This window comes from Malaclemys terrapin, chromosome 9 (assembly GCF_027887155.1).
Source record: "Malaclemys terrapin pileata isolate rMalTer1 chromosome 9, rMalTer1.hap1, whole genome shotgun sequence".
Lineage (NCBI taxonomy): Eukaryota > Metazoa > Chordata > Testudines > Emydidae > Malaclemys > Malaclemys terrapin.
In genome coordinates this window covers 100,983,279-100,997,084 of record NC_071513.1, presented here as the reverse complement: position 1 = coordinate 100,997,084, position 13,806 = coordinate 100,983,279, and the positions used below count along the sequence as shown (strand labels likewise).

Sequence of the window (13,806 nt, the reverse complement as noted above, 5' to 3'; positions counted from 1 at the left end):
AGAGGGGCAGCACATAGTGGCAGGGAAACCCAGAGTGCCCAGCACTGGGATCTTTTCAGCAGAGAAGGTGGGATTCGCCATGGGACAGTCCTTGTGAAGGGAAAGGGTGTGGGGCTTTCCAAAGGATCAGGACAGCTGTTTGTATAGCCAGAGGGTACGACAACAAAGGCCCTGATCTCAAATACTCACAACCTAAGAAACAGGGATGCATGCGTTAAATGCTGGGCTAAATCTTAAGTGTCTCCTTCAAGTATCGTTCTAGACTTGAGTCAAGGGGAGTCCAGGATAGAGGATTAGCCATAACCCTTTAGCAGCAGGCAGTTACCAGTCTGATACCTGTTGCTAGCAGGTGGTGCATTCAGGATTAGGAAACCCATGTTATCTACCACCCGGTAACAACCGAAGCTTTGTAGCTACACAGAGAGAGAGGAAGTGGCCTCCCCACCCAACAGAATTGCTGCCTGAATGGGAGAGGAAACCAGCCTCTCTCGGTCCTTATGGAATGGCTCTGAGAGATCCCAGGCTAAGACAGACCCAGGCAGACAGAGGGCGCACATGTACAGCATTGTGTGAGCATTGTGGGGCAGGGCCAGCACATGCAGCCAGGGTGAGCAGTGTTCAGCAGGCATCTCGCGGGAGGATTCAAATCTGAACCCCACCTCCCCAGCAGGCTGAGGTGTCAGAACTAGGAACCCCTCTGCCCCCTCTCCCCACTCCAAATAGGATATCTTCCAACCTAGGTGTTTCCAATTCAAGTGAAATGCTTTGGGCACAGCCACCCAAAATGCCTCTTTTTTGAGATGGGGTGACCACATCTGCATGCAGTATTCAGGATGTAGGCGTATCATCCATCTTATTATCTATCCCCTTCTTAATAATTGCCAACATTCTGTTCGCTTTTTTGACTGCCGCTGCACATTGAGTGGATGTTTTCAGAGAACTCTCCACAGTGACTCCAAGATCTCTCTCTTGAGTGGTAACAGCTAATTTAGACCCCATCATTGTATACGTATAGTTAGGATTATGTTTTCCAATGTGCATTACTTTGCATTTATCAACATTGAATTTCATCTGCCATTTTGTTGCCCAGTCACCCAGTTTTGAGAGATCCTTTTGTAGCTCTTGGCAGTCCGCCTGGAACTTAATTATCTTAAGTAGTTTTGTATCACCTGCAAATTTTGCCACCTCATTGTTTACCCCTTTTTCCAGATTGTTTATGAATATGTTGAATAGGACTGGGACCAGTACAGACCCCTGGGGGACACCACTATTTACCTCTCTCCATTCTGAAAACTGACCATTTATTCCTACCCTTTGTTTCCTATCTTTTAACCAGTTACCAATCCATGAGAGGACCTTCCCTCTTATCCCAGGACAGCTTCCTTTGCTTAAGAGTCCTTTGGTGAGGGACCTTGTCAAAGACTTTCTGAAAATCTAAGTACACTATATCCACTGGATCCCCCTTATCCACATGCTTGTTGACCCCTTCAAAGAATTCTGGTAGATGGGTGAGGCATGATTTCCCTTTACAAAAACCATGTTGACTCTTCCCCAACAAATCATGTTCATCTGCGTCTGACAATTTTGTTCTTTACTATAGTTTCAACCAGTTTGCCCAGTACTGAAGTCAGGCTTACCGGCCTGTAATTGCCAGGATCGCCTCTGGAGGCTTTTAAAAAAATTGGCGTCACATTAGCTCTTCTCCAATCAACTGGTACAGAAGCGGATTTAAATGATAGGTTGCATACCACAGTTCAAGGCTACAGAGGGAGTCAGCCTTTCACTAGTGCTGCAGTGGCGGAGAAAAGCTCTCGTGACAGTGCCGTCACTTTGAAAGCAGCTTTCTCTGCCTCTCACAGCGTACGCACGAAGATTCCGGCCCCTTAGCACCTGTGTCCCTAGAGAAGCCTTTAACACCTCTGATCAACGGCGCTATTGTCTGTCTTGGAATCACAGTAGGCTGGGAGCTGTAGGGAAGCTACATTTTAAAGCACAGCTGGTCTCTCTGCAGTAGAGTGGTCTCATCTCATCTCTTGGGTTACAGCAGTTATGTGGCCAATACTTTACCTTTAATGGCTGCAGCACTTTTAAACGGAATCACTGCTCTGCTGTTTGACTTGCCAGGCCAGATGCACCTCTGTTGAGGTTCTAGGCACATCACAATGTTCCACCGTAATGTGGCAACACAGAGCCTGGGCAAGCAGCCAAGCAATTGAGCCCTTCGCTATATTTTCCCACCTATTTGCCATCCAGTGCACGTGTCGCCAGCTCCTTTCCCTTTGCCACTCAAACGACATTATTGGTTGTTCCCAAAGCCCCCTGCATGAAGGACGAGCTGAGGAATTCTAGAGAGCAACTCACAAGGAGCCAGCTACATGCACAGAGCCCTGGGAGGGGAAACAGCAAAAGGACAGTAGCTGGTGGATTAAGCTGGTGGTTTGGAGTCTGGTCTGAAGCCTGCCTGCTGTTGCAGCGTGGCGTGAACTGAGTTTTAGCAGCAGCTTTTGAGCCTCTGCTCTCCCTGTGGGCCCTTGACACGCCCAGGCGACGCACACGGACAAGCACACACACACACACGCGGCGCAGTGCACTCTGGGGTACTACCTGAAAACAAGGAAGCCATTGACACTGACAGGCCGTTCTTGGACATTTGAATCAGGTTAGATCCATCGTTACCATCTGCATAATACGGTGATGACAAAACATTTTGCTTCAGTGCTCGGCCCGGCCACAGAGAAAGGGTATCAACACAGAGGCAAGAGAGCAGGGCCTGCTGGCGCCCTTTGGGAGACATCCAGGGACAGCATTCAAACACCCTCCCAGGACTGCACTATCAAGTCAAACCTCTGAGCTACAGGGGGCCAAACCGGGGTTACGCTATCAACATTCGTGGAGAGAGGATCAGGAAGATTGAGAGTGTCCATCACAGGGGCCTTTGAACCGCGCCCAGTCCAACCACCATTGTCCCAGCTGAAGCCTGGAGAGTGCTTGGTTAATGCACCTTTCAAGTCAGCCAGAGGGGGCACTGCTGAGCAACAAGAAGTGTCTATCCTGACCAATGCAGGAGGGAGGTGAGGGAGAGGGCTCAAGGCCAGGTCTCCTGCAGCACCCGCACCGATTGTGGGTGCTCCAGCCATGGAGGACCCCCGGAGAGAAAAATCAGCAGGTGCTGCTCAGCAGCACCCACTAGCAGCCAAGCTCCCCTGCTCCCCCCAGTGCCTCTCACCTGCTGGCAGCCGCGCTGAACTCCTCCCCCTCCTTCCCAGCACCTCCTGCCTGCCGCGAACACCTGTTTTGCGGCGTGTAGGAATCTCCGGGAGGGAGGGGGAGGAGCGGGGACGGGGCACACTTGGGGGAGGAGGCAGGGAAGAGGCGGGACAGGGGCAGAGCAGGGGTGGGGACTTGGGGGAAGGGGTGGAATGGGGGCGGGGACTGGGGGGAACGACGAGGAGTGCGAGCGCCCCCCAGCTAGAGGGGAAGTCGGCGCCTGTGTCCTGCGGGGAGCGCTCTAGCCCATGGGAGCCAGCCTGACCCTGTGTGAGCAAAGTACCTTGGAGGTCAGGGTCTGTACACACCCATTGCCCCTGCTACAGAAAGACAGGGTTTAACAACGGGAGCAGACAGTCCCGAGACTGATTTGTCCAGTCCGTGACTGGTTCAAGTGGGAAAAGCAGGACTGCGCAGGTTGGCATTCAAATCCTTTAGCTCCCCAACCTCAGCCTGACTATTCCCAGCCCGGAGGACTTTACACGTGAAAGGGATCTCGTGTAGGAAGCCAGCAACACAGCAAACGGAGGGGCTGTTAAGACCCTAATAGAGCTCTCAGAGGCAAATCATTCAGCCTTTATGTGCGCACAAGCCCACCTATCCAAAGGGAATCCGTTTACCGCAGTCCAGGGGTGGAATCAGGGGTCCCAGCTCAACTCACACTTCAGCGTTACTCTAGAATGGCCATCTCTAAATGCAAAGGGACATGCTCCTCCCCAGTGTAGCCCCAAGGAGGAGGTTGGCCCCAAATCTCCATCTGGTGCAGCTGCCCCATCTTACCTCTTATCTCGTACTCCTCCACGTCCTCTGCTGAGCCCGAGTCAGACAGCCACATGGAGTCACGGGAGCTGAACTGGGACTCACTGTCTGTAGCCACGAAGCCTGGAGGGGCAAAATGCAGAAGGTCTGAGAGACGTAGCCCCAAAGTCAGCAGAGGTAATTTAAGAGCGACACTGAGAACTGACAGAGGAGTTGGCCAGGGCGGGTAGTGCTGGGTGACTGGGGTGCCAGCGCGGACCCAGAATCGTCCTGCACCTTGACACCACCATGGTGTGTACATGATAAATACCCAGACAGACTCAGTGACAGCAGGCCCTCCACACTAGAGTCACCATCAATTCAGAGCTAGTGTAAGGTGAATTCCCGCAGCGCCCTGGTGCCTGTCACAGCATCTCAGGGACTGACAGAAAACGAGCCCCTGCTCTCCCCAGCCTGGCCCCGAAAGCAGCACTCACTGTCGGAGCCCACTTCCCGGTAGGCAGGGAGCACATGTTTGGTGCGGATCTGCTGGCGCCGGATGCGAATCTTCTGCTTGAGCTCCTGGATCTCCTTGTCACTCTCCTCTTCCTCCTCCTCCAGCCGCCGGTTCATCACGTTGCATTTCATCAGCTCGATGGCGGCGATCAGCGACTCAGAGATGCTGAAGTGAGCGTTTTCCTGGGAGGCAAAAGCCAAACCATTGAAAGAAAGCCGGGAAGTTGAGGTTCTCCATAATGCAGCATTACATCCCCTACACCCCGCAGTAGAGAACCTGCCACGTGTAGAGGTGGCTATCTGGGATTTCCCACAGTAGAGGAAGACTTCACTAATAGGCGCTGACTCTGTGGGTGCTCCGGGGCTGGAGCACCCACAGGAAAAAAACCAGGGTTTGAGAACCACTGTGCTAGGAGACCAGCTGGATCCAGACAGGAAGGAGACACCTCAAGATGGTCACCTCTCAGACCCCACTTCAGAGTTCTCAAGGGATGACGCCAGAACTATTTGTTCTGACAACTCGGGCTCGATCCCCATAGCCCATGGGAGTAGTTTGACTGGGGGCCCAAGCCCGCCAACGCAGAGAGAAGCCTAGTGGAGAACACAGAGTCCTGGCTGGCTTTGAAAGGACTCTTTCGGGGGCAAATCCAGACCAAGACACACGAAGCTGGAGGGGTGTCTGAAGAATCTAGGCCTGCCTGGGTCACCATTACAGGATGGTAGGACGTTAGGGGTGACAGATGTGTGTTGGGTATTTTTAAATCCTTCTCTCTCATGTTGTATTCCAACTGCTAAGGAAAAACACTTGGTCTGAAGGAGTCTGGGGTCACTCTCAGGGTCACAGGTGCCCAACGCAAAGAAAGGCAAGAACCTGAAACCCAGCTGGGCCTTCAGGGCAGTTGGTGTATGCAGGGCTCTGCGAGCGCATCCCAGTCTCAGAGGGGGATTCCTTCCTGGGAAAGGGGAGGGTTAGAGGCCCAGGACCGGAGCTGGGTGCACTCAGAGACGAGAAAGGGGACAGAGGTGCCGCTAGCCCTGCCACTGTGACAGCCCCACTCTCCAATGTTCCACCGCCCGCAGGTCACACGGCACCCAGCACCCAAAGAGAGCAGCTGGCTTTGGCTTTTCCCAACTCAACACGAGTTGCAGGTTGCGGCTCTGCACAGTTAAACAGCACAGGATCACATCAGCCAGGGAACAGTATGGGGCTTAGAGAGGAGCAGAGGTGAAATGCTCTGTGATCCTTACACCTGAACCCCCCCCACACTTCCCGACCGCCTAAGGCTGGAGCAAACAGCGGATTGACTTCAGGGAAGGCAGCAGCACGCAGCGCAGGGAGCCCCAGCAAGTGGTGATAAGCTCACGCTGCATTGCAGCCGTGCTCGCAGCCCCGAGCTATCAACACCAAAGAGCAAACCGAAGTGTGAAAGGAAACCGGCGAGTTCTCTGTGCCGCTCTAAGGCTGGAAACGCTACGGCACTAACACTGGCTTTTCGGTAGGGCTGCTTGCCGGTGGACCCAGTCACTGACCCAGCAACCAAGGAATCCCTGCATCACTCCCCGGCTCTCTCTCACCTTCTCCAGGTCTGCACAGCTGCCGAAGTCCTGCTCAGACAGGTAACTGATCAGGGACTGTCCTTCCGAGGGTCTTCGGAACATCCCTTCCCCCGAACTCAGGTACTGGCCAGCATCTAGGAAAGCAAAAGACAAGCACATGAGGCAGAGGCATTTTGCAAACCCACAACGCTAAAGAGTCAGAGATCAGACCAGGCACGATTCCATTACCTGGCCCCAGCCGGCCCGGGGACATGCGGCACCATGCTGGCCTTAACACAGGAACTGCCAGACTAGAAGCAGTCGAGCATCCAGCCTCTGACAGTGACCACCAGAGGAAGGGGCAAGATCCCCACAGTGGGCAGGTTGCAGAGGGACAGTCTAATCTGATCCCTACTGGGGAGAGATCACAGCTGCTTAACTTTAGCCACTCAGCTCTGCTCCCCAGCCCCTCACAGCTGCTCTTAGATTTAGAGAGAGGCAGAGATTTCAGAGCACTGGCCTCACACACACCCACGAGACACCATGCTCACGAGCAAAGCCCCACATGTGCACAGTCAAAAGCTGCCCCGCAAATGTGCGAGGACCCAGCCCCCGAACCCAGCCGTACCAGTGGTTAACCCTTTCCACTCACCCCCTGCTCAACTCACCGTACTCCATGTAGAGGGAGCTGGGCGTGCTCGCTTCGCTGCTCTGGGTGGAGCCGGAGACATGACCCGGCACCCTCGAGGCGTCACACTGGGATTCTTTGAGAGAGACAAGAGCAAGGACACTTGTCAATAGCAGAAGGGCCCATCCGGGTGATTAACCCCAGCCTCTCGGGACCCAGTGGAAGGGAGCAAACGGGACATCACAAGAACATCCCCCCACCCCCTACCCCAAAAAAATAGAAAAGGAATCAAAGGGGGGAGAAGAGAAGCCAGCTGGTCTCTGGGGAGAAAGGGGGCAGAGAGCTATACTGTATCCAGGCCAGTTCCAGGAGGGGGCAGTCCCAGGGCGAGGCACTTCAGGAAGCTAAAAGGCAAGGTGGCAGACAACAGGCAGCAATTAACAGCTTGCCAGGATTCATCTCCAAGAGCTGCTCCTCCATTGGATCGGCAGCTCCTGTGGCCCTGTTGCGCTCAGGAGGAGAGGGACAACGGAACAGCGTGCAAGAGCCGGGGAAGTGCAGAAGTCATTTGTTCCTCCAGCTAATGCAGCAGGGAACAGGGGCAGAACTAGGAAGGAGGCCCTGCTCGCTCCTGTGGTGGCAGGGCTGGGAAATACAACAGAGCCTGTTTGGAGCACTCAGCCCAGAGTCGGGGAGCACACTGCACCTCCTCGCCTTCAGCAGCGCCCCCTCTGACAGAGAGGAACCCCCAGATGGTCCTGCTGGGCCACAGGGCGAGTGGCTAGGGTAAGAGCAATGGGATCCCAGGGACTCAGTAGTCCTGGAGGATGCCTAGGACAATGTGGGGGGAATCAGTGGAAGGAGGTGATTTCCAACTCCCTCTAGCCTCTGATTATAGCTGGGGAGAACGGAGCCTTCCATGCACATTGGAGTCCCTGACTTTGCAGCAGCCAGGGCCTAAGGACTCCGGTCCCTGCAGCCAGCAGAGCACGGAAGGGTTGTGAAGGTGACCTATACGTGCTGCGCCCGGCGCCCCACCTTCCGCATGCACATGTGAGGCAATTCACGTCCTCACATGGGCAGAGCTCTTTAGGCTGGCTAGAGGCAGTCCCTCAATCAGAGGTGAACACCTGCGGGAGGCTGCAGTTCCGTGAGCCAGCCTCTGGGATCGGATGGGCTGCGCACAGAGACCAAATGACTTGAGGACTGACTGATCCCAGAAAGGAAGCCCTTGGCCGCCGCTGGCATGAAAATGACGACTGAACACACACAAAGGAATGGGGAGAGCAATGGGACTGGACACGTGTGATGTGGAACATGCAATAGCTCCAGGCACTGGGAACAGGGAAGGGACTACTGGTGTCAACTCAACCGGCAGAGCAGCTCGCACTGCCCCGCTGTACCACTCCCCCAGTCCCACGCTTATGGCTCCAGGGTCCGGAAACACAGGAGGCAGCACAGGGCACGTGAGAGTGAGAACGCCTCTCCTACTGAACGAGTGTAGTGCTGGTGCAAGGATCAGACCCACAGGCCTGGGGACTGACTGGCTCTAGGCAAAGCACAAGCAGCTGCCCGGCAAGCATGCTTTAACCCCAGGTGGGAGGGTGTTCAGTCTCCAGTGCCAGCCGGGAGGTAGCTACCAGCGGAGACCACAAAACAGCTTCCAGGTGACCACACCTGACCTGGATGGGGTTTGAACCAGTGCTCTAGGGGCAGACACTCCGTATCTCATTACAAATCCCCAGAACTCAGCAGACCACCCCTGCGCTCAAGCACAAGCTTCCAGGAACTCATCTGCCACAGAGCAAAGAGCCACCAGAAACTGGCCCAGAAACAGCCTCAGGGCCCTGCCTGGCCCAGTGCATAGAACTGATCTCCAAACCTAGGGGAGCTGCCAGTTCCCCGAGCAGCACAACCTCTACACAGCACGCTGAGGCAGGTTTTCTGAGAGCCCACAGAAGCCAGGCATCGTAACCTGCCAGCTCCATGCGGAGCAAGTGCTGCAGCAAGCGAGGTTGGGAGGGGACAGAATCTTGCGGAGATTCTGTACGAACAGCTGGCACGGCTGGGTGCATCTGTCAGTACGCCCCACCTGGGACACCTTTGCGGACTGCTCGGATAATATGCTCAGTTTTTCCAGCCAAGGAACTCATCGTGCTTCGTAAACATTAACAGTTCAAGCCTTCCTATGTCCCAGAAGGAATTAGCCCCATGTTATAGAGGGGAAGGCGACCTGAAGCGTACAGGTGAATGGTCTGGTTTGCCGAGATACTGAGCACCTGCAACTCTGTGTGAGTCGGGTCGTAAAACAACTTTCCCTGGTTCATACAGCAAATCCGAGCCCAGACGAGAACCCTGGAGTCTGATCTGAGCACTACACCACAGCTGTGGGCAGACTGCTTGGTACTGAGAGCACCACGTGCCCAGGAAATGCTGCTCCCAGCTCTGCTAATCCGATATCCTCCCACCGGGCAAAGGGGGAGAATTGCTGACTATTCAGAAGTATGGGCCCTCCCTCCCTATCCCTTAGCCCCGCACAAGGGGTACAAGCTAGCCTGGTTTCCAAAGCAAAGGGGAGAGGATGGGAGCCAATCCAGGGACTTATCGGAAAACGCCACATAGTGCCATGCAGGGAAGCCAGGTGCAATTCCTGGTCCAGCATGTTATGGCCCCCAAACCAAGCAGGGATCCTCATTTAGGTCACATGCATAAACCTGGGGCTCCCTCAAAGCGCCATCAGCGACTCGGGGAAGGAGCGGCCTTTCTAAGTTGACACCAATGTGATAATGGAAATCCTGAACTCAATGCAATGATCACTGATGAGGGGGTGTCTACTGGCTCCCAAACCTGCCACTGGATCTTCTATTATAATGGTGATATCCCTGAGGCCTCCTAGGCAGACAGCGAGGAGGAAGAGGAGAGCATTAAGGAAGGAAGAGAAAACAGAGAGAGACTGGTTACTCACCGAGACAGGAGTCCCATTTCCTACCTGAAGGCAGTACCTGAGCCCTGAAGAGGCATCCCCTTGGGAACCAGCCTGGCCCCCCAGTACCCACCTGAAGAGGCCCCAAAAGGCCCAGTACTCACCCCCACAATGGGGAGCTGTTAAGGGAACGCACACACCCAGTCTATTCTACCAATCGAACCAGACGAGGGTTCTACAGTTACAACACAGGACTGTCCCTCCATTCTGGGACCCGGTCCCAGCCAGGGCCATATCTGCAGTTCAGATGAGACCCTGGAGAGACGGTTCAGGGAGTCCCTCTGGGGGCGGTGAGGCTAGCACCACAGCAGCGCTGCCAGTTCCTAAGCCCTTAGCGAGGCAGGGAGAGAGGGGTAAGCCAACACCTTCCGCCAGCTGACCAAGGGAAGTGAGGCTAGACACCAAGGCAGGGGCTGCTGGGTGCTCAGGGCTGGGTCCCAGAGCTCTGCTGGGGGAGGTACGAGGCTTCCCTCTCCATCTCTGGGAATGCAGAGTTCTCTGGGCAATGGATAAGCAAAAAGGCAAAGGCCGGACTTCCCCAGCTCGCTGCACATGCAATCACTCCTTGCCTATTCCAGGCATTGCCCAAGGCCAGGCCAGCAGCTAACTTCAGGTCCCCAGGCCCCACTGGAAGAGAACATTGCAAGGCCTTTAATTAGCTCGTTCCCTTCTTCCTTGCCCAGTGCTCATATCACCCCCTAACGATGTACAACAGTGATGGTGATGCCCACTGAACTCCCGTCCCGAGATCAACGTCCCACCCACCGCATCCCTCCCCAAACGCCGCCCCGCCATTACCGGGAGTTTTCCCAGAGGCCACGTTGGTATCTGAGTGCGAGCGTGCATGGCTTCTCTTGAGGATCCCTTGGGGGGTTGATGCCTGCCCCTCCGAAAAGCTGGACCTGCGCAAGAGACTCATCCCCCTGCTGCCGCCGCTCGCACCCTGGTCCTCCAAGGAGGAGATGGACTCCGGCTTCTGGGAGCTGCTGGATGAGAACAGATTGGAACCGCTGCTCTTGTTGCTGTTGGTGGTGCTACTGCTGGCACTGCTCTGGCTGCTACAGGCCCGGCCGCACCGCCCCAGGTTCCCAATGGCCAGATACTCCGGCCCATCATTGGTGTCGCTCTGGGTGTCATCCTGGCTACTCGCCCAGGGGTCCTCGCTCTGGCTGGTCACGGTGCTGGTGCTCATCTCGCTGACTGAAGAGAAGGAGTCTCTGGGGGAGGTAAAACTGAGCCGCGAGAGGCCAGGTTGGCCCAGAGGGGATCTGTCCTCAGGCAGCAAGAGGGGTACGTTGTACAGGGCATTTTCCAGAGGCTGGCTCGTGCTGCTGCACACGGAGGGGCTTGCTGGTCTCCTGTCTGGACAGAGGCAGGAGGGAGAGGTCACACACGAGTGCACAACAGCGCAGACGAGGGCAACAAGCACATGGTTCAACACACCAACAAACCCAGCGCATGAGGACACAATCAAGACATCGCTGTTTTTATTAAAAATCCCTTCCTCCCCATCACTCCCCTTGGTCTCCCAGACATGTGTTGGAAGCTGAAAACCAAGGCCCATGTCCTCACTGAAGCTTAATTTCCATCCACCGCACTGGGGTCTTATTGCAGGATTGCTCAGGAAGGCTGGGACATACAGGAACACTGGTTGGCTGTTGTCGGGTGGTGCAGGAGGGCCAGGCACAAAACCTACTTTTATTGTGCGGTAGTTTGGGAAGTCCTGGCGTGTTATGGGCAATTGCTCGGGCGGGCAGGGCCCTGTGTGGCCACAGTAGCATAACTTGTAATTAATAAATTAATCTATTAAAATACTAAAATATAAGAGACTAATACCTAATAGGTAACAGGTTAAAAAAAACAAAAAAACAAAACAAAAAAAAACAAAACAAAAAACACAGCTTAAGATTTAAAACTGAAATGTAAGAAACCTATGGACTTAGGCCTGTCAGATATTTAGCTTAGCCAAATTAGGCTTTAGGATAAGTTAGCCATGTTATAAAGATACATTAGCATAAGTAAGTTAATAATAAATCTGCTGAGCTTGTGTCTATGTTTGTATGCTGAGGTTTTGAATAATAACTGCTGAGTTTGGATAATTGTATCTGGAAGAGATCAGTAGACACCACAACATGACCGTTGGTAGCCAGGTGAATTGTTAGAGATCTCCTTAAGATAACTGCATGTTACTACAGTGATAAGGGGACATAAATGTTAATAAGTTGAAAGAGGAACTATCCAAGTAGCCCAGGGGTTTTCAAACTGGGGGTCGGGACCCCTCGGGGGTCACGAGGTTCTTACATGGGGGGTCGTGAGCTGTCAACCTCCACCCCAAACCCCGCTTTGCCTCCAGCATTTACAATGGCGTTAAATGTATAAAAAAGTGTTTTTAATTTATAAGGGGGGGGGGGTTGCACTCAGAGACTTGCTATGTGAAAGGGGTCATCAGTAAAAAGTTTGAGAGCTACTGAAGTAGTCTATCATGTGACAAGTCCCCTGGTATTATCAGGGTGACAGTCCCAAAGATGGACATAAGGGGGTTTAACTCTCATGCATATTAATTAGCTTTGGTGGGCATATGCATAACTTCTTCTCAATACAAGCTGGCAGATGGCTGGAGGTCAGTTTCCTGACCCTCCATAGGAGCCGGCCACTCCACCATTCTTCAGGCTTCCAGCAGGAGATGCGGGTGTTATTGGGAACGTTGGGGCTGGCCGTGGTTTTCTCTGACCATTGCAATCTATGCACAGTTACGTGAATTGGGGTGTTCTATCTGATCTGATTAAATGAGATGCTTGTTTCCTCCATGCGCCTCAGATCTCCAACAATGATGCTAGCCCACCTGGTGGTGTTAGCCCTAATGTTTTAAATACTGGCAGAGCCCTGGAGCTCCGACTTTTGTCTAACACTAGAGTTGAAAAGGGGTTATCAATATTAGTCAATCCCATAACCAACAAAGGCTACAGGAGCTTGCAGTAGGGTTGCTCAGGAAGCCTGAGCGACACGCGCATGTTATTGCAGGACTGCAGGGCCTGACTTTTGAGAAAAGAGCTATCCTGCACTAGGCACTCTGCAAACAGACCCTGTATGAAAGAGAGTGGGTCGCATTCTGAGCATCCCACGTGCAAGCCAGAACACACAACCCCCACTCCTGTTACCTGACATGCTGTTGGAGGCTGGTTGGTGCAGACTGGAGAAGGATCCGAAGTACCTGTGCTGTGTATAGTCCATAGGAGGGATACATACAGAACCAGGGAGGGCCGTCAGGCTTTGACTCTTCGTCACAGGCAATGGGGCCTCACTCCTTCTGAGAAACTGAACAGATGCAGCACTGTTAATAAACCAGCGCTCCAGTGTTAAGCAACAAAGGGAAGCGGACACAGAGCCCTGAAAGCAGCAACTGTCGAGTCAAAGAAGAATCAACGAGCAGTGCCCAGCGTGAGTGCCTGTTACTAACCGGGGAGGACAGCTGCAGCTCTGGTGTCAGGTGGGATGCTGCCAGCTTTCTACTAGAGGGTGAAAAAGCCATAGTAAAAAAGGGAACCAGCCCATTGTTCTCAGTTAAGCAGCAGGTTCCCATGTGGAAACTACCAGGCTCTCAGTGTGATAATCCAGGGCCAGCGGAGGGACCTGACGCGCACACAGCCATCAACCCTGCTGCGCCATCCAGTGGAGAGGACACAGCCACAATTTAATAAACAGTCACCAGGGCTTCTCATCTGGAGACCTCAAAGCTCTTTGCAGAGAACGAGGCGGGGTGGGAGGGGGAGGCACTGTTCACCCTGCTGTACAGACAGGGAAACTAGCAAAGGGGTGAAGTGACCAGCACAAGGCCATAAAGGAAGTCAGTGGCAGCAGAAGCTCAAATAAAACCCAGCTCTCCTGGGCCCTGAGCCCACCCTCTCCCCAACAGGCTGTATATACCAGTACATCTGTGTCCTCCCAGCGGCAGTCCTGGTTCCTGTTACTATGCCAAGATTTGAATGGGTAACACACATCACATCCCACCTGTAATTCCTAGGAAACCCACACATCTAGAACTTCGAGGAGATTTTCAGAGGAATGACTGGTTCCTACCACCCGCCACTAAAATGTGGATCTTGGAAGCCAATCAAAACAGGACGTGACCCAGTGCGAG

At 53.8% G+C, this 13,806-nt stretch overlaps 1 protein-coding gene across 2 annotated transcripts in view; it reads right to left on the bottom strand.

The window, feature by feature from the left end:
• RUBCN (rubicon autophagy regulator) overlaps positions 1-13,806 on the bottom strand; it is a 54,799-nt gene that overhangs the window by 19,357 nt on the left and 21,636 nt on the right. The window contains exons 6-12 of one of the 2 annotated variants that reach the window (XM_054039336.1): positions 12,827-12,983; positions 10,467-11,030; positions 6,726-6,821; positions 6,097-6,212; positions 4,503-4,704; positions 4,048-4,149; positions 2,605-2,679 (exon numbers count right to left, since the gene is read on the bottom strand). In XM_054039336.1, coding sequence (XP_053895311.1) covers positions 2,605-2,679; positions 4,048-4,149; positions 4,503-4,704; positions 6,097-6,212; positions 6,726-6,821; positions 10,467-11,030; positions 12,827-12,983 — 1,312 coding nt within the window. The remainder of the gene's footprint in view (positions 1-2,604; positions 2,680-4,047; positions 4,150-4,502; positions 4,705-6,096; positions 6,213-6,725; positions 6,822-10,466; positions 11,031-12,826; positions 12,984-13,806) is intronic. The other variant, XM_054039337.1, reaches the window with a different exon arrangement.